The 20981-nt window shown below is 39.1% G+C and overlaps 1 protein-coding gene across 6 annotated transcripts in view; it reads left to right on the forward strand.

Annotated features, from left to right (window-relative positions):
• Window positions 1–519: 519 nt before the first annotated feature.
• LIN54 (lin-54 DREAM MuvB core complex component) overlaps window positions 520–20981 on the forward strand; it is a 74635-nt gene continuing 54173 nt past the window's right edge. Inside the window, exons 1-3 of one of the 6 annotated variants that reach the window (XM_082606232.1) lie at window positions 520–649; window positions 13637–14349; window positions 18494–18617. In XM_082606232.1, the coding sequence (XP_082462358.1) occupies window positions 13669–14349; window positions 18494–18617 (805 nt within the window). In that variant the 5' untranslated portion in view covers window positions 520–649; window positions 13637–13668. Of the gene's footprint in view, window positions 650–1301; window positions 1400–2595; window positions 2950–13636; window positions 14350–18493; window positions 18618–20981 lie in introns of those variants that run through there. The other 5 variants (XM_082606235.1, XM_082606231.1, XM_082606234.1 and 2 more) reach the window with 5 other exon arrangements.

Consider the following 20981-nt stretch of genomic DNA (forward strand, 5'->3'; position numbering starts at 1 on the left):
AGTCTTGACTGTATACGGTAAAAAAAAGTCCCTTTCAAAATAAGTTGAACTCTGCGCCGTCTTCCAGGGGCTTTTTAGCGACCCCCGCAAAATCAGTGCCTAAAAGACAAACAGATTTGGCATTTGTGATTACTGATCACTTCCCCACACAAGAACATCAAACAACGGCAAGATGCTGGAAATCGCACCTACAGCACAGACTTCCTAACAAGGAAAGCTAGAAGATAACACACTCCCTCCCAAGCTCGGGCGCGACCCCGCCTTCCCCCTCCCACCTTCGGCTGGATGGAACATTCCGTGCGAAAGCTTTGACAGAGGGCACACTCGGAGTCACGTGGAGCAGGAGCGTACTCGCGGCCGCCTTACGGGATGACGCTAGCTAGGGTTGCCAAGGGGCGGGGCAAGGCGCCGCGGAAAGGGCGGGGCGAAGGAAGCCGTGGAGGCGGGGCGGGCAGAGTGGAGGGGCGGGCGGAGAGGGGCGCGCGGGAGGGGAGGTCCCAGCGTATTATGGGATGCGGCGGTGGAATGGCGCTGGGCGCGTGATTTTGAACAAACCCGGGTCTGTGTCTCGGAGGCGCCGCCGCCGCCGCGGCTGCGGGGAGCCCAGGGGGCGCGGCGTGAGAAGGAGGCGGCGGCGCCGCCGGCTTTGGTGAGTGTCAGTCCCCGGGGTGGGGGCCTCTGGGCGGGCGGGCGGGCGGGAAAGGGGGCGCTGCGGGTGGTGGCGCGAGAGGAGGACGCCGGACCGCCCCCTCCGGGAGCCCGGGCTAGTGGGTCGTGGCGGAGAGCGGGAACCTGCAGTCTGGGGGCCGCCGCGCCGCATCCCTGGGCCGCAGGGGGAGGGAGGATCCTCCGGGCTCGGCCCCTTCCCGCCGGCACTCGGGAGGGCGGCTGTCACCCAGAGCGGCCGGCAGCCCGCCCTTCCCGGCGGTCTGGAGGAAGGGCTCCCGCGGCTGTTGACACGCACACTGCGCGGCCCGAGGATCCCCCGTGTCGGCACCGGGTTTCTGGGAACCGGTTTTGCTGCTGTGTCATTTTGTACCAGCTCCTCCTTTCCCTACTGCCCGCCGCCCCGTTCTTCCTATGCCCCTTTGTATGGTGTCTTCGTGTATGTCCGTTTTCCTCGCGATGCCCACCAGCCAATGTCACAATGTTCCAGAGGTGCACGGGGGAAGGGAGCGGGCCAGGACTTAGCTTGGCCAACCAACGGTAAACACCAAGCAGAGTCGGGGTGAACAGGGCTGGCGGTAGGGAAATAAAGTTTAAAGATAAAAGAAATTGGGAAGGCTTGATACTCTCAGAGTCTAGCAGGCTGCATATAGAAACGGCGACTGGGCTGGGTGATAGTACTTGTTTAAGCTCGAAGCTACCGACTTTAATATGGAGTTGTCATTCAAGCAAGGTAAGGAAATTAAATGCCTTTTTTCAACTTCTGCCTTTTTCTTCTTAAACTAACTTTTAAAAAAGGCGGTAGAGTGGCTATGTTCGAAACCTTGAAATTCAATTTGCTCATTTCAGACAGGTCTTTTAGAGCTTATGCTGTAGTTGAATGGTAGGTATAGAATTCAGCTTTTCAATGGGTGGTTATCAAATCTGAAATTAACAAAGGTAGTCAACTTAGTTTTTTTTTAAAAAAATTCTGTTCCCGTCAGAAGCCTTGCAGCATATGTTTTCCTGATATTTCTTTGATGATTAAAATATGCGTATATTCTCTTTTAGTTATTTATTAAACTGCATGATGAGAGGAGCTGGTGGAGCTGGGTGGGTAACTCTAGGGTCTTGCTCTGAAGCAAGCTGCTTATTTTCACAATATCAAATAAACATATCAGCGACAGGTTTTTTTTTTAATTTGGTGACTTAGATTCTAAAAGCATTTGGCAAAGAATTTTAACTCAGAGGTATATTTTCTGTATTTTAGAAATTGTTCACTCATGAATAAGTTCAGTACATTTTAAACCTAGTGGCACTTTGACGTCTTAAACCAATGACAAATGAACTGGAAGTCACAGTGTTTATGGACAGAAATGATCAGACGAAATTAAGTGGAAAATAGTTCAGAAATTTATTTTGAAAACTAGACCTTTTGACCACAGTATCTGCATGAGAATCAAAGCCTGTAATTTACAAATGTATCAGAGAGGTCGGACGTGCAGTTGGAAGTAGCCCATTCTGTCAAAAGTAGTGCTGACAGTGGAGGAAAATGTCAGATCTGGTGAATGACATTAAAGGTCTTGATCCTGTTTTTAGTGTCTGAGAGGGACACAGTGAATAAAAGGCATTCTGTCATCTCTCTCAAGTTGCTTTCCTGAAAATGAAAGAGTTTGGGCTCTTTATTGCCCTTCTGCCCCCTTCCGCATGTTTTTTGCTCTTCAAAACAAAAATGTGCCGGACTTGGGGCCCCGCAGGTAGCGCGACTTGCTTTCGCGTTGCTACCGGGCCCGCCGGAGCACCATCTTTCGTGGCAGGGTGAAAGGTCTCAGCGTGGGCTGTGTGCATTAGTATCTCCCTGAGCATTTGAAGGTTGGCGGGGCCGGCGGGAGGTTTCCCCGGATATGTGGGTGTGCGCCTCTCCGGAGGGGAGGGCCGGGGAGGGGAGGAGGAGGAAGGGGGAGGTTACTGGCGGCGGCGGCGGCGGCGGCCCGGGCTCCGGCTGTCGGGGAAGCTGCTGAGCTGTGATGGTGATGACGAGGTGAAAATGGCGGATCTTTCGAAATACAATCCCGGCCCCTGACATACCAGAGGCGGCGGCCGCGGCGGCGTCGCCACCCGGGCTCCCTCCTTGGCCCCCGGGATCCCTGTAGCGCTCCAGTTCGGGCAGACTGGGGAAGGAAGCGGCTGGCCGGAGCTACCGTGCACAGGCAAAACAAGCACCGCCCGGGCTCGGAATTGCCCGGGACCTTCTGGAGTCCCCACCTCGGAGCCGGAGGGAGGAGACAGCGGCAGCCGCCGGAGGTAGAGAAGGGGATACCCGAGGGCTGCTCTGTATTGAGCTCTCTTTATTTGGGGGAGGGGGTGGGTGGGAGAAGAATTGCGTTGTGGGTGAGGAGGGAATGACTAGTTCAGAGGGCAAAGAATCAGTAGCCTCAGAATGACATCAACATTATTCTTTGAGTGTTAAGAGGGCTTGAGTTTGCTCTTACACCTAAGGCTGCTGCTGAGGCCTAGATGAACCGCTAGCAGTTATCATGATTACCTGATTTAATAGTTAAAATATCCACGCTGGCGGGTGTTGGTTTGATGATGTTCAGCAGTTTATGGGGTTGTATGTTTCTTTAGGGAGGCGGAGCATTGACATTTTATTCTGCATTTAAGCTCTGTGTCTTAGATCATAGTCTGTGACTTGTTGGGGTGTGGATGTTCACATTTTTTGAGCATATGGACCAGTTTTGTAATCATTAAAACTGTTGTCGTTTTCTTTTATGGCTTTGTCATCTATAGCGGACCCCTTGGGCCCTGCCATTTGGCAAATAACAATTGAGATACTGTCAGTCATATTTGATATCCATATTTTTCCCTGCCTCTCATCCATTTCGTGAATTCAGAGAGTAAAGTTATGGAAAATTTCACAGTAGATTTTATGATCCAAGTGAAGTGCAGCTCTGGGCACTCTATTTTGGTTCACAAGTTTTACCTTCATTGTTAAGAAGGAAGTTGTGATGGCTTGATGCTTGCACTTGATACGAGTCAAATTTTAAGTTGGTTAAAGATGAATTGAGACCTCTGTTTTATTTTACATACTGGACTTGTTAGCCCTTTGTTTAAAGAGCTGGAGAACTGGGTTGATTGCCTCTGTGACAGCCGTTGTCTGATTTTGTTAGGTTACCTAAAGACTCATGTATGTTTTAGATTGTGCTGCAGATCCCTAACAGTAGTGTTACTGAAAAGTTACATGTGAATCAAATTTTTATACATTAATTTGGGGCCCTCTTTTTTTCCAGCTTTTGTAGTGGAAGGTTGGGTCACTGGAAGGTTGAATATATGAGTGAACAGAGAGGTGAATGTTTAAGAAATGTCCCCTGGTAATGTTTATGATAGCAGTGATTTTCCTTATCCAAGTTTCCTACAAAGAGATGATGTCATAGTATGTCATACAATATTATTCATTGAGTGTTTTATTCAGAGAGGAAATATTTGTGTGTATAGCTTGGACATTTGAGTGTCCAAATTCATTCACTAGAAGAATAAGAGACCAAAAAAAATTTTTAGGGGAAATAACTGAGAGGTACTCGGAGGTTTTAGTTAATGAATTTTCTAAATCATTTTTTTCCTAATATTCTCGTTTTATCCAGTAGGAATTTGGTTGTTTTTGTTGTTTTTTCTTATAACTTCTATGTTGCAGTTATTTGATCCATGCCAACCCAGCTGCTAAGTTAGTAGTAAAACTAAGAATTTTTAAAATAATTAAAATAAAGAGGGAGATTTAATGCTTTTTCACTGGATTTCTTTTTTTTTTTAATCACCAAGTGCTATTGTCTTTTTGTGATTCCTTGTGATTGTCTTTTAAGACCAGCTTTTAGATTATTGCGGTTAAAACAATTAATAATTAGAAGTGTGTTAGAAAGAAATGAAGAGTTACGCCAGTGGAGGTAGTCAGTCATCTGTTTTGGTAGACAGGAGCATTACAGGTTCCTGTTACTTTTTTCAAATATTACTATTGGGTATCTATTATGTGTCACATACTATGCTACGGATGGGCGATACCTCAGTATCTTTGCCTCAGGAAACTTTCACTTTGGGAATTGGTGGAGATAAAGTTGTGAGGCTAGGTTGGGTAGGACCTTAATACAGAAGGCCTTGAGACTTACAGAAAATTTTTGAGTAGGAGAGTGACAGCCTCAGAGATGCACTTGAGGCAGATAAGTCCTGTAGCTTTTTCTGTAGGAGGTATTGCAGGTTAGAGGAGATAACGGTAAAAATACGTAGTTGGCTCCGAGCTTTGGAGATTTGGAAACTCTTGGTTAGAGTGGGAAGGAGACATTGTGAAGGTATAATCTGCATGATATATGACAGATTAAAAGTTCTATGGAGAGGGAATTCCCTGGCCATCCTGTGATTGGGACTCCATGCTGTCACTGTCCAGTGCCCTGGTCAGGGAACTGAGATGCCACGTGGAGCTGCCAATAAATATAAATAAATAAATAAATAAATAAATAAATAAATAAATAAATAAATAAATAGTAAGTAAATAATTTTTTTTAAAAAGGGAGAAATAAGGAGAAGCTAATTTAGATAGAGAAAGAAGAGAAGAATTTTCATTTGAGCTTTAGTGTACCGCATAACTGTCCTCACAGTAACCCTGCAAGTAATCTAGGGCTTAGGGCCTCCCTGGTGGTTGAGAGTCCGCCTGCCAATGCAGGGGACCACGGGTTCGTGCCCCGGTCCGGGAAGATCCCACACCCCGCAGAGCCACTGGGCCCGTGAGCCATGGCCGCTGGGCCTGCACGTCCAGAGCCTGTGCTCCTCAACGGGAGAGGCCACAACAGTGAGAGGCCCGCGTACCACCAAAAAAAAAAAAAAAAGAAAGAAAACTAGGGCTTAGAGAGATTATTGCTTAGGGTTACATGATAAGCAACTAGGAGAGTCAAGATTTGGAAGCAGATCTTTCTGATTTGAATCCCCATGTTTTTTCGACCAGGTTAATATTGAGCATGAATAATATGCAGTCCCCCTTTAAAGGGAAAAATATATTGTGGATCCTCAGTATTGGCCTAAATAGTTTTATTTTATTAAAATATTTAATTTTTAGATGTATATAAATTCCTTATGCTTATTGCTTTTATGGAAGTATAAAAGAAAAGTAAATTTATAAATGAAATATAAACAAAACTATAAAGCCAGTAAAACCAATTAAATTTAGGGTGATGGATGATGTTCTTTTGCTGAAATGAAATCTTTCTTTGCATAGTGAATATACTATTGTGGGCCTTGGCTAGGTGTGCAGTTTTCTATATGCTGTATATCCTGTGATAACTCAACTCCTACACTAATTTTCTGTGTTTGAATGCCGCAGAGCTTTCCTCCTTAAATCACTGGTTAGGTGGTTTGGCTTTCACTTGGCATAAATATATCATTTACCTTGTAAGACCCTTCTATGCCCACTCTAATTCTGGTACCATTGATGGTAGATATGAGGTGGTTATCAAGGTGATCCAGAATATACTTTTAAAAAATATATATTATTGAAATGAATATATGAACTTCTCAAAATTTCTTCAAGACTCATGTTTTACAGTTCAGTGCTCCCAGCTTAGTTTGAGAAATGTAGTTCTGTACTTAGTTTTTGAGTTGTTGATGTTTGATCTTAGAAGTGAAAGCTAAAATCCAAGTAGTATAGTTAACCAGATAGTGCTGGTGGTAAGCTCTAGGTACAAAAGTGTAATTCTTAAACATTCAAATGTTTCTGTCCCAACATCTGACCAATTACTCACCTATAATATGATGATAGGTCGTCGCCATTTTATATTAGTATGTGCAAGAATGAAAACAGTTGTTTACCAGGTTGTCCTCTACCTGTAACTAAGGGAAAGAACAGTGTTTCAGCACTGGTAATATTCTCTAAGAAACCATTTAAAAATGTGAAAGCATAGAGCATTTATCATTTCTATCTTATATTATTTTTTTATATTATATTTAACTCATTTCTTTTACTGCCCTAAATCTGTCCCTCCATTTATCTCTGTCTTGAACTAATTACTGTAATAGCCTTCTAACTGGTTTCCCTGCCTCCAGTCCAATAAAATACTGAGATGAAGTTAATCCTCCCAAAGTACAGCTGTGATCATGCCACTCTTCTGTTGATTTCTGAGGTCTGTCTGGGCAAGGGCTTTGGTTAATTTCCCTCCACAAAGTTAGGAAGCAATACATATTAATTAAATGCTGATAAAAAACATAAATAAGTTAAAAACTAAGGCTTTTAGAACTTTATTTTATGAGCAGAAATGTTGGAGGCATGGAGAATGCATTGTATGTTCAATATTCTTTTCTCTCCATACCTTGAAAGGTAACTTTTCATACAGATGTGGTAAACGAAATCTCAGTCCCATTGGCTTGTGAAGATCCTCTCTTTTCTTGGAGTGGTCCTCAACACAGAGATGATGAGGTTGCATGTGCTAGTACATATCTTCCATTCCTAAGGGATAAAATTAGAGTGATGATTCATGTAACTAGATGGCCAAACCCTTTCCTGCCATGCCCACAAGCTCCTTTTGAGAGTTTCTTTTAGCATAGGCCACCATGCCCTGTGTGTGACCCTGACTGAAACAGATATGGATGTCTAATCATAAAGCAGTTATCACAGTCTGCTCAGTGGCCTGTGAGGTGTGCTGGCTCCTGAACTCTGCACAGCCCATACTGCTTAGAGACTGGCCAGACGAATCAGACCTTTTCTTGTTAGAAGTTTGAACTTTACTCCTACTTCCAAGGGAGACTCCTAGTTCTATAGCTCCTAGTCTCTTTTAATAGGACAAATAGGAAGACATGTTCTGCCTAATAACAGAGCTTTAAAATATATGAAGAAGCAAAAATGCATAGAAGAGGAGAAAATGACAAAGCCACAATCGTATTTGGGAATTTTAACAGCCTTTCTCAGTAATTGATAGAAAAGGAAAAAGAAAGACTATGGAAGATCTGAACAACACTATCAACCAACTTGACCTAATTGACTTTTATAGGGTGCTACCCTCAGCGACCACAGAATACATGTTCTCTTCAGGTGCACGTGCAGTGTTCACCAAGATGCACCATACACTGAGCCTTAAACTAGTCTCTAAATTCCATCTACACATGATGGAAATGGTAATTACAGTCTCTGACAATAATAGGAGCAAATTAGAAATCAATAATAATAAAAGATAGAAAATCCCCAAATATTTGGGAATTAAATAGCACACTTCTTTATTTTCTGTGTATCAAAGATGAAATCACAAGGACTATTAGAAAACATTTGAAGCGAATGATAATAAAAATATATTGAGATTAGTAGACTGCAGTTAAGCAGCATTGGGGGAATTTTTAACATTAAATGTTTATTTTAGAAAAGAAGGTTTAAAATCTTTATGGTAATAAATTTGGCAACTGAGAGGAATAGACAAATATCTTAAAAGATACAAACTATCAAATATCAAAGGTTTAAAATCAATGATCTAAACCAAGTGTTGACAAATTTTTTCTATAAAGGGCCAGATGGCAAATATTTTAGGCTTTGTAGGGTAGTGTGTGTGTGTATATATATATATATATATATATATATATATATATACACACACACACACACACACACACACACACACATAAACACACACAGTGTATATATGTATGTGTATATATACGTATATGTGTATATATATATATATACATATACATATACTCACTCTCGCCCAACTATTTACAAATGTAAAAATCATTCTTAGTTGCAGAGAAATACATAAACAGACCGTGGGCTTAATTTGGTCTGTAGGCTGTGGTTTGTCGAATCGTGATCTATGCTTCCATCAGAAGTTTCTAGAAAAAGACAAATCTAAAGCAGAAGGAAGGAGATAAAGGTAATAGTTAAATAAAAAATGGACAAACTGTTGGGAAAAATCAATGAAGCCAAAATCATTCTTGAAAAGATCAATATAATTGAAAAACCTCCAACTAGACTGATCAGAGAAAAAAAGGAGAAAAGGCAGAAACTACCAAAATAAGGATGGAAGAGTTGCCATCTCTACAGACATTAAAATAAAAGAATATTTTGTATAACTTTATGCTAATAAATTTGGCAACTTAGAGGAATAGACAAATTCCTTAAAAGATACAAACTATCAAATATCGAAGGTCACTCAGAAAGAAAGAGATAACCTGAATAACCCTACATGTATTCAAGAAATTGAATTTATAGTTAAAAACCTCACAAGAAAGCTTTATGTCTAGATGGCCTTACTGGTGAATTCTAACAAACATTTTAGGAAGAAATTGTAACAATTCCATGCATACTCTTCCTGAAAATTGAAGAGGAGTGAAGACCTCCCAACTCATTTTATTAGACTAGCATTATCCCCAGAGAGCCACTACAAAAAAACTACAGACCAGTAGTCCTCATGAGTATAGACAAAATTGATTAACAAAATATTAGCCTGTAGAATTTGGCAATATGTACAAAATATGTTATATAATTTTGAGTGGAGTTTATTTCAGGAATGCAGAATTGGCTTAATAAAAAATCAATATAACTCCCAGACTAAAAGAGGAAAGCCATATGATTATCTCACTAGTTGTAGAAAAAAACATATGATTAGATATCCATTTATGATTATGATTGAAAAAAGAAACAACTACAAACTGGTACTATAAGTTAGCTTCCTCAACCCAATAGAGGGAATTTATGAAAAACCTACAGCTAAGGGTAAGTTTGGGAACAAGGTAAAGATGTCTGTTCTTACCACTTTTATTCAACATTTTGCTGCAGGTCCTAGCCAGTGCTGTAAGGTAAGGAAAAGAAACAAAAGACATGCAGATTGGAAAGGAAGAAATACAGATCTTATTCTCAGACACCATGGATTATCTTTCTAAAAAATCCTAAGGGCTCTACATCGAGATTTAGTGAGTTTAGCTAGTTGTTAGATACATGGACAATATAAAATAATCAGTTGAATCTCTGTATACTAGCAACAAACAGTTGGAAAATGGGAAAAAAAAAGACCACTTAAAAAGCATCAAAAAAAGTGAAACACTTAGGGATAAATTTACCAAAATATATATAGAAAGAAGACCTATACACTTGAAGTACAAAAAACATTGCTAAAATAAATAAGTAGAGAGAGATACTTTTGGGAAACGGTTCTCCCTGGGTCTTTGCGTTTCTGTACTTCTTACAAGTGAGGCGGTGACAGCCCTCTTATTTACTTTTTTTTATTTAAAAAAATTTTAATTTATTTATTTTTGGCTGCGTTGGGTCTTTGTTGCTGTGCATGGGCTTTCTCTAGTTGTGGAGAGCAGGGGCTACTCTTCGCTGTGGTGCACGGGCTTCTCACTGGGGTGGCTTCTCTTGTTGCAGAGCACGGGCTCTAGGCACGAGGGCTTCAGTAGTTGTGGCACGTGGGCTTCAGTAGTTGTGGCTTGCAGGCTCTAGGGCGCAGGCTCAGTAGTGTGACAGCCCTTTTAAACAATTTTTTTCCAGGATGTTTGTATAGCATAAAGCCTTGGATGATAGTTAGTGACTCCTGCTGTTGCAAAGGGCAGATTTGCTTATTGTCCAGTATAGTAAAGATAATATCTCCCTTTGGACAAAGGGCAGGTGTGCTTCAGGTTATAAATGATTCAGGTTCCTTAAGCTCAGTGTCCCTCAGTTGTGATGCAAACCTGCTGCCTGCACAGTGTCTACCTGGGCTCCTTTCTACATCTGCCCTGTAGGACTTGGGGGCAACAGGGGAACTGATACACGCATGATACTTATGTTCCTTGCTGTGCTTGGAGTAGTAAGTCCTGTGTCTCTGACCTAGGCCTACTGTGTTGTCTGCCAGTATCCACGAAACAGTGACAGGCTACTTTGTTAGCTTGCATGGAGAGTCTAAAATCTCAGCCCCCTCCCAGTACTTGACAGTTTTAGCCATAAGAATGGAGTGCTGACGGAGACATGGCTTTTTGAAAGAGAAAGGATGAGGGCCTTGAGGGCTGGGCTAGGGGATATTGGAAGACTCTCTGGCATCTGGCAGTGAATGCTCTCACCAAAGTGGTGGGCAAGGGTGGCAGAGGCAAGGGAAGTAGGAGCCCTTCCGTGTTCTACCTTTTAATGAATATTTAGGGGCTGAGCTGAGAGGTAGCCTGAATGGTTACCTTGGTTGTTGTACACTCAACTCCATGGCCCTAGCAGAAGGGCGGCAGGGCTGTAGCTGCTGAGTCAAGGAGTCCCCAAAGCTGAAAAAATGATGTTAGAAATGAGGATCTGGGTGGATCGAAAACATTAGAAGTTTGTTTGGTTGAGCTGCAAGTGTGGGGGCTTGAAACTGAAAGTAAATGCACTGTCTGACCACTGTCTCCTTCCGTGGGGTGACCTCTCCTCCTCTTACACCTTGACTTCAGGTGTTTTAAGGAGAAAGATGAATAAGGGTTGGGCTGAGGTCTCCCTAAGAGGCCACACCCATCTGTCTAAACGTGCTGGGGGAACTTCAGGGAGAAGAGGGAGTCAAACTTTTATGGTTGTGTTGGATACTGACTGACACCCAAGTCATCATCCTACCTTGTTCTATGGGGGATGGAATGTTCAGAGACAGCTGATGGGGTTGGGCAAGGTCTTCGGTAGGGAAGGGAAGCTAATGTGGTACTGTGGGTGGGGCCGTTTATTGTTGTGTACTGTTATCATGGCTTCCACTGCGAAGGTATAATTGGTGTTGATGTTTTAACGAGCCTGTCTGTAAATGCCCTGTTCTGTAAGTGCCAGAAGGGATTCTCCTGATTAGGAAGAGCCACATCTAGAGAAGTGCTCATACTTTGGAAACCCTAGTGATTCCTCTGAGCTACAAGTTACTGTGACTGATGGTTTTGCAATATATGTAAAGAACTCATCCAACTCAACAAGAAGATTAAAAAACCAATATTTTAAAAATTTGGCAAAAGACTTTAACACAGGCACTTTTTAAAAGAAGATATACAAATAGATAATATTCATATGAAAAGATGCTCAACGTCTTTAGTCATCTGGGAATTGCAAATTAAAACCACAATGAGATACCACTTCACACCCACTAGAATGGCTAAAGTTAAAAAGACGGACAAAACCAGTTGTTGGTGAGGATGTGGAGCAGCTGGGAGCCTCATGCATCGCTGGTGGGTGTACAAAATGGTACAGCTGAGCTGGGAAGTAGTTTGGCAGTTTCATGCAAAGTTAAAAATAAACTTAGCTTATGACCTAGCAAGTCCACTTCTAGTTATTTATTCAAAAGAAATGAAAATATCTATCCATAAAAAACTTGAATGTTCATAGCAGTATTATTCATAATGGTCCCAAAGTGGAAACAGTCCAAATGTCCATCCACAGATAAATGGATAAACAACTTGTGGTAGATTCATCCAATGGAATGTTACTCAGCAATGAAAAGGAACTGAGCTGCTAATAACTGTAAGAATAAAGATAAATCTTAAAAAACCTACTGAGGGAAAAGGCTTATACTGTATATTCCTTTATGTCATGAGTACGTAATATATGATTCCATTTATATGAAGTTCTAGAATGGGCAAAAAAGGCAACACTAGTGAAGTGATAGAACAGACCCGTGGTTGTGTAGAGTAGGATTTTGGGTAGGAGGTTGACTGTAAAGGAGTAGACTTATTTTTTTTCTCAATTTAAAAATACCAGTGGTAAAAATTTAAGGCCGTAAAATTTGTGATTAAAATGACGAACTTTGTATCATAAAACATATCCTGGGTTTGAGTTCTGGCTCTACCATTTACTGGCTAGCTGTGTGACCTTGGGCAAATAGTTTAACCTTTCTGAGTTTCCTCATCTGTAAAATGGGGGTGATAATGATACCACATTAGAGTTGTCAGGATAGATTAAATTATGCCATCACTGGTAGATAGTAAGTGCTCAATAATGAAGATTAATTTTGGCAGTATTAGTATTTGTCAGTGCTAATAATTATAATTTGCTCTTCATGTCTGTTACTCTTAACCTTGGAATGGGTATTGCATGTTTATATTTTTTTTAAAAAAGGGAAAAGAAAGAATTACTGATTAGGTTCCTATGGATCTTAGATGTTCTCTGGGCAGATAACTTATTTAGTCAGTCATAAATATGATGAATTCTTTAATATGTGAAGATAATTGTACTGACTCCTTTATTGGAAGTTCTGCATGACCTTTGGCTGAAAGCATCGCAGTTCTGATTTGTTCGTAATCTGCTTTATTATTATTACCATTTTTTTTTCTTTATGGGGACTAGCTGTATACCTCTTAAATGGTTCCCTTTGTGACATTTTGAATGGCTGAGGAGGATTTGAGAATCTTCTTTCCAAATAAAGCTTTCTTTAGTATGAAGCAAATTGATCAAACTTGGGCCAGATAAACCATTTGACCTGCAGTTGCTGAGATGGATTACTCTAGAAACTCCTTTAACATTAATTTGAGTCCTTAATGGATTTTTATAAATGATATAGTAACCTCATTTTAGGACCTCGCTCACTGGAGATTTGAATATATTTTCTAAGATCTGTTTATATTTAAATCTTTATTTCCTTGTACAAATCAGCAGTTTTCAAGTCTGTCAGTAGGAAAAAAAAAAAACCTCGTAATTGGGAAGAAGTAAGATGATCGGACATGTCAAAGATTAAAAGGTTTTATTTATGAGCAGGAACTGGAAAGGAGTTTCCTGTAATTATGTGACTTACTGTTGCCTGAATGCAGTATACTTTTGGGTTGAGACATGGCGAATGAGAATGTTTGCTTTTAGTTTTGTGTCCCATATGACTTATATTTCAGATTCTTGAAGGTTGAGGATTTGTTAAAATGGTTTAACCCAAATATGCATCAGGAATGTCCTTCATTCAGTTATACATCAGTAAAAATTTTTGTTTTGTCATTTGCATTTTTCGTGAATAATTTTTTTTCTTCTCTTAAATCTGTTTTGAAACCTAGTAATTTATTCATTTTTCAAATTTTATTGCAGTGCCTGATCAACTTTCTAGCAGGAGAACGATCATGGAGGTGGTGCCAGCTGAGGTGAATAGTTTGCTTCCAGAGGAGATAATGGACACTGGTATAACTTTAGTGGATGATGATAGTATTGAGGCTGTTATTGTTTCATCCCCAATTCCCATGGAGACAGAACTGGAAGAAATTGTCAACATAAATTCTACTGGTGACTCTACAGCCACGCCCATTTCCACGGAACCAATAACAGTGTACAGTAACCACACTAACCAAGTGGCAGTGAATACCACAATTACTAAAGCAGATTGTAATACCACAGTGAAACCAGCTTTTCCAAGTGGCCTTCAAAAACTTGGTGCTCAGACTCCTGTGACTATATCAGCCAATCAGATTATTTTAAACAAAGTATCACAGACATCTGATCTTAAACTTGGCAATCAGACCCTTAAACCAGATGGACAGAAGTTAATTTTAACAACTTTGGGCAAGTCTGGTTCACCAATTGTTTTAGCACTACCCCATAGCCAACCCCAGGCTCAGAAAGTTACAACTCAGGCCCAGTCAGGAGATGCTAAGTTACCACCGCAGCAAATTAAAGTAGTTACCATTGGAGGGAGGCCAGAGGTGAAACCTGTCATTGGTGTCTCAGCATTGACCCCAGGAAGTCAACTGATTAATACTACAACTCAGCCCTCTGTGTTACAGACCCAACAGTTAAAAACAGTACAGGTAAAAAAAAAAAAAAAAAAAAAAAAAGGGCGCTTACTAATTAAAATGCATGTTAAATATTAAATTGATTCATAGTTGCGTGTGTAGGGTGATTAAATGCATAGTTGTTACTGAATTCTTTTGAATGTTGCTTTTAGTAATTGTGTGGGTTTTTCTGTAAAGTTTGATATGTCTAATGCTTTTGAAAATTTCTGCCAGAGAACTTAGAACTTAATTTTGGTTAAATTCCAATTTAGTGTATTTATAGCTTTTTACTCATTTTAAAACAATTTTATTCTCAGTAGTAGTTTGAGTACAAGGATGTTCTGCTGGTATAAAGATGCCAGAGTTGATGTCAGGCTGTCAAATAATCATTCAGACATGATATTTTCAGCTAACAGATGGCCAAAGTCTAGGAAAACTTGCTGCTCTGAGAAACCCTTCAAGCCAGCAGTAGTGCATACCAGCCAGTGTGTGCCTCTTCTTTGGAATTTATTGCCCATTGCATCGCTCATGTTTGCAGTGTAGAAAGGCAGTGCCATGTGATGGAAGGTTTAGAACTGGACCAACTGGATTTCAGTCTCTTCTCTGCTGCCCTCCCAGCTGTGGAACTTTCGATAGGCTACTTATTTTCTCTGAGTTTTTGATTTTAGCTGTAAGATGGCTATTTGATTGTGATGAAACACATAAGAAAAGATAACTCTTTGGTATGGTTCTCAAAACATTGAGAATCCTTCAAAATGGTACCCATTGTTAGTATGAATAGGACCCTAAGATAGAAGGTTATCAGAACATATGTTAAGTGGTTCCCCATTTTTCATGCCCGATAGGCCTTTTTAGGTCACCACTGCTCTTAGAAATACAATGATCCACTTAAGACCAGGGAACACAAATGCATTTCCTGTTTGAAAGAGTTGGCTTTTAGAAAGAAGGCATGAGTTAGAGAAATAAAGCAGGTGTGTAAGGAAGGAGGAAGGTTGGGGGAACTGTCCACTCTCAGCTGATATTAGAAATAATGTTTTGGTTATTATGTTGGCAAAAAAGTTAGAAACTTATTTTTCACAGGCATTTTATTTAAGAACTTCATAAGATTTCTCAAACTTTATAATTTGTCCATGTCCCTTCTGCCACTATTAAACATTTAGTGCTCTTTCTTGTTCATTATCATCTCTCACTTAATTCTGACTTCCTTTTACTTTTTTTGGTGAGGATCTCTTGAATGAGATATCCTATCACCATCAAGCACCTTGTCCTCAGCTTGTTTTTTAATCAGTTTTAAAACTTGTTTTTATTGGTTTACCAGAGTTTATCTGGCTTTGGGGATATGGATCATAACCATGTTCGCAAGATACTGAAAATGTAAATCAGAATGTCATTTTTTTTTCATTTACAAGAGCAATGTATACATACTATTTGTAAGACCAGTTTACTTGTATCCACTAGTTTTCTACTGTAATCCCCTAAGTACCAACAATAAAAACAAAGACTGGGGTCTAATTCTTATAACTTCTCTTCTTGTCCTTACTTTTATAAAATCTGATTCTATTTATTTAAAAAGAATTTCTATTTAAGAACAAAACCAAAAGAAACCCCATTTAGAATATTGTTCTACTTGTCCAGTTATTTTTAGGCAACTCAAATCTTCAACTCAAGAGTAGCCTATAAAGCTCTGAAGCACTGAAGCACAGAAAAAACAAACAAAAAGCTACACATCTATCTGTATCCATTTTAGGCAACAGAATATTTGGTTTACTTTGACATGTATGATCCCCTGATTTTTTTCCCAGATGAGTCTCAGCACTGTCTTAAGTTTAATCAGAGTATTGAAACTTATTAGGGTGTGGACAATAGGAAAGGGTGGAAGAAGGAGACCCATCTCCAGAGGTGACAGTTGAGGCCAGAGGCAGTAACAAAGAGGTATAGTTACACTTAGTTACAGATACATAAACACTTTCCTGTGTTTCTTGTGCATAGTATATAAGAATAATAGATAATTAGCCATATGGAACAGCATAACTCCTTATTAGTTCCTGAATCTGTATACACAGTGCCCAAAATTACCTGCATGTATTATTTGATCATATCTTTGGCAGTCTTATTTATAAATTTCCTTCTTTGATTCATTTTTGTCGTAATCTGCTAATTAGATACATTTGTTAAAAAATGATCTTTTGGGCTTCCCTGGTGGCGCAGTGGTTGAGGGTCCGCCTGCCGATGCAGGGGACACGGGTTTGTGCCCTGGTCCAGGAAGATCCCACATGCCGCGGAGCGACTGGGCCCGTGAGCCACGGCTGCTGAGTCTGCGCGTCCGGAGCCTGTGCTCCGCAATGGGAGAGGCCACAACAGTGAGAGGCCCGCGTACCGCAAAAAAAAAAAAAAAAAAAAAAAGATCCTTTATGCTCTGTTTTATTTAATAAAGTAAATTTGTTCTAGAGTAGTTTAGAATTCATAATGCAAAAAGCCTGGTTCCTTTAGAGAACTGGAAATCCTTATTTTCAGCAATGCTACACTAAAGAAACAAAATCACAAGGACAAGTTGAGATTGTTCATTTGAATAATTAATGTGCTTTTGGTCGTATTGTTTACATTTTTGTTCCTGGTTGGTAAGTATTCATATAGTTTTATGATTATGAAAATCAGTTAAAAATGGGGAAATACTTTAAGTTCCCATACTCTATAGCTAAGATTATCTATTTTGAGACACAGATTTCCAAGAATATCAATACCTCTGCCTCTTGAGATTCTTAATACTAAGTCAATAGACAACATATTCTAACTTATTTTAGAGTTTTAGGCCTGTAAATACACTTGGGAAGTATTTTCTCTGTGTGTCTCCCAAATTGCATCAGTTTTTAAAAGTAAAATTATGGATTTATTTGGGTATATCAGAGTTTTACAAGCTGGATATTTTTTAATATAGTAGGGAATCTCTTTGGTTCATTTTTTTAAAAGGTGATTTGTGTTTCCTTTACATTTTGTTTTGTCAGTAATATGTTCTGAGTGTAAGAAAGTAATATATTCTAAGGGTAAGAAAATAAGTTATTAAGTTAAATTTATAGTCTGAGCACAAAGCTGATATTTACTTAGTTCTGTAATCAGTTACAGCTTCTGGTATGTTTTGTCGTTTAAGTTGGTCATGTTTGTTCATTTTGAGTTATTATTTCCAATAATAGTACTTTCAGGGCCTCAATTTTCAATCTGCCAAAGATAAAATTAGTATTTAATGTCCTTCCTGCTCTGAAAGTCTATGATTTTTATCATAGACTGATAAAAAAGTCTATGATTTTTATTATTGCTAAAGGCTATGATTTTTTATCATTGCTAAACTTCTGCTTCTGACTTTTAGAAAAAGCTGTGCCTTGCATACGTTGCAATTTCAGTATAAGAACACTGGTAACTCTACCTTCCTTGATTTGTGGAGAATTTTAGTTTAGGGCAACAGTGTACCGTGTATAACGTAAAAGCAGAGATGAATAAAACATAGACCCTCCCTTCAAACAATTTATAGTCTAGAAAACTGTATTTTAGTAAATAATATTTCAGAGGCTTCACCTTTAGAATAGTCTTTGTTTTGCCAAACATGTCTCTTTGTATCCTAGGGTGTTAACTTGTGCAGTTCCTTATTTATCTGCCCCTGATATATAGATCTAAAGTTGAAGATATAGTCATGAGCCTATCTTTTATGTGTATTTATATTTTGCTTCCAGGGGCCAATGAAATTATATTGATCATTTGCACTCTGCTTTCTTAATGTAGTCTACTCCATCTTTTTGTTATTGAATAATTAGTTATTTGGAAAAGGATATTGCTGTGCCATATTTGTGTTTCATTATTATTATTAAATGGTTATTTTAAACATTACTATTGAACATTAAACATTATTTTTACAAATTAATTTGTTTTTCATTTTATGCATATGTCCCAGAGACTAAAATAAGGATTTGCAATAAAATCCAAAGGTATTATTGTATAATGGCTTAAGGATGTGATCATATTAGTATTCTGATGAATGGCTGCATTTTAAATGTTTTTAACTTCAGTACTTAGATATGTTTTGTTAAATGAGCTGGTTTCACATGTACTTCTATATATCAATCTTGTCTAATTTTGATTGAATAGGTGTTTTATAGAAACAGTGGTCTTTATAGTTATTTATATATTTCAGATTGCGAAGAAACCTCGAACACCAACCTCTGGTCCAGTAATCACGAAGCTGATCTTTGCAAAACCAATTAATAGTAAAGCAGTTACAGGACAGACAACTCAAGTATCACCACCAGTCATTGCAGGTTATATTTCTTTATAGTTTGTTTAGCTAAATATTTACCTTCCTTTTAGGTTTAAAAAAGGCCGTTCTACTACCTTGAAATGTTTTAGTGCTTATTACTGTAAATCAAACTGGTTAGTAAGAAATGTTACACCTATTAAATGTGTCCTTCAAGCAAAATGCCTTATCTCAAAATCAGTCCATTACTTTAGCCTCTTTCGTTTTTGGTATACCTTGAAAGTAGTGAAGTCTCAGACTCTGATAATACTAGCTAACATTTACATAGTGTTTGCTGTGGCCTCCACGCTATTCTTAGCTCTTTACATAGAGTGACATATATAATCCTCTGGCAATCCTATGGGGTAGGTACTAATAACATCCCCATTTTGCCAGTGTGGAAACAGAGGCGCTCAGCTAGTAAATGGCCAAGTTGGAATTTGAATCCAGGCAATTTGTCTGTAGAGCACATGCTAATAAGTCTATTAGGTTTAAAGTAATATATATGAGTGTATAGTATTTCATGGTTTCTGTTTGAATTTTTGGTTTCCGTATTTTAATATTCTCTGTATGCAGTTCTCTATGAAACAGAAAATAATCACAATGATAATAATTACTTAAGTGAAAACAGAATTTTAGTTATATTACTTTTACCAGCAAATTCCTCAGTGTGGCCCAGTTCTCTTTTATTATATACTTTTAAGATATGTCATCACTAATAACACCTCAGAAATCTTGACTTTGAGTATTTCACTCTTTATTATTCTAGTTGATCTGCCTTTGTACTTCCAATCTAGTAATTCTTTCACTTTGAAATCTCTGATCCATTAACTCTTCCACTTTCTCATTAATAATCCCTTTCCAGTCCTCAAATTCTTCCCTACTCAGCATGGAGTTCATGACACGTCATTATTGCTCCCTGAAAACACCATTGATTCTCTTTTCACTCCCTCTTTCTATAATGGCTTGGTTAAGCCCAGCTCTCTTATTTCTTCTTGCCTGGCAAGCACCTCAGTACTTCTGGAGAAAATCACACAGCTGTGGTGACTGGTCTTTAATTCAGAGCTATACTAACATTACTCCTTTCACCATTTAGGAGCTCATTTTAAATTTCCATTGTTCTAATAGCTTATGGAAGCACCTCTGGGTGGTAGACTGACTAGAGACTTTCAAATGCTAATTACCCATTTCTAGAATGTGTATTCTTGATGAAGGTTCTTCAAATGTTAATTAACCATCCCTGGGATATGTATTAAAACCACCTCCTACTGTCTTTGATAAATTTACAGACAGTATAGCAGTAGGCAACGCTGAAGTCAGTGGCAGTGAAATGATCATTTTCCTAGGCTTTGAATTATATAGGGAGGCTTCTCTGTTTAGCAAGTGAGAGAAGGCATGGGGAGATTGTAGTTTGAGGGCAGTGTTGGATAAGTGAGTGTTCTCTTTTTCTTTTGGCCTTCAGTAGAGATTTGGGATGGTATAGGATGCTCGTATCTAGAGGGCTGTCATGGGAGATAGGTGTGGCCCCAGAGGAAAAACTGGAAAGGGTTTGGATTTCGAGCTGCTTCAGGAAGTGGGCTTTAGTTGGCTGAAAGTGAGGAAGGCTTGGATATGTTGATGGTAAAGGGACCACCAGACCCTTAGGAGGTTGGGTGAGTAGAGGTGGTTAATGAGGAGGGGTGTCTCAGTGCCATGTTCTCTACTGCTTTTGAGTTTGAGAGAGTCCCTTAAAACTTTTAATTATGTAGGGGCGAAGGGGAGCTGTATGCTAAAGAATTGTGGTTTTGCAGAAGTGTCTGAGTGAATATTTGGTAATGTCAAGATTTCACCTCTTACATTTGACTCTAATGGATGTCATTGCTGGGTCTTTGGGTGATTTACAGTGTGTTGCACACTAATCATAGCTTCACCTTTTAATTACAGACAGACTTATTAGCCCTCCCAAAATGCATAGAGATAGACTTCTATTAAATTTCACTAGAATTGTTGGCATTAAGTTCAGTTTGGAGGGGTAATTTCTACTGTTAACTAGTAGTTTGTAGCTTTTTAAATTCACGTAAGCCAAATTTTAAACCACCAAAGTAGCTCTCCTGCTGAATTGTCTTATCACAAGGAGGTTCCATTATCTTTATATTATAGCTAAGGATCTTTCAAATTACATTTAGACTGCTTTTTAATGACCTTTGGGCTTTTCATGGAAGATGGATATCTTTTTCTGTCTTTTAATCAAGATGAACTTAGTGTTTGTATAAAACCAATTTTTCTAAAATGCAAATATGATCTTGTCACACCCTTGCTTAAATTTTCTTGGCCACATCCATTTCTTGGCCTTAATCCTTCAGGAATAAGTTCAAATGCCAGAGCTTTCTTAGCATTAAGATCATTTATT

The sequence above is a fragment of the Mesoplodon mirus genome (genome assembly GCF_964341445.2).
Source record: "Mesoplodon mirus genome assembly, chromosome: 2".
NCBI lineage: Eukaryota > Metazoa > Chordata > Mammalia > Artiodactyla > Ziphiidae > Mesoplodon > Mesoplodon mirus.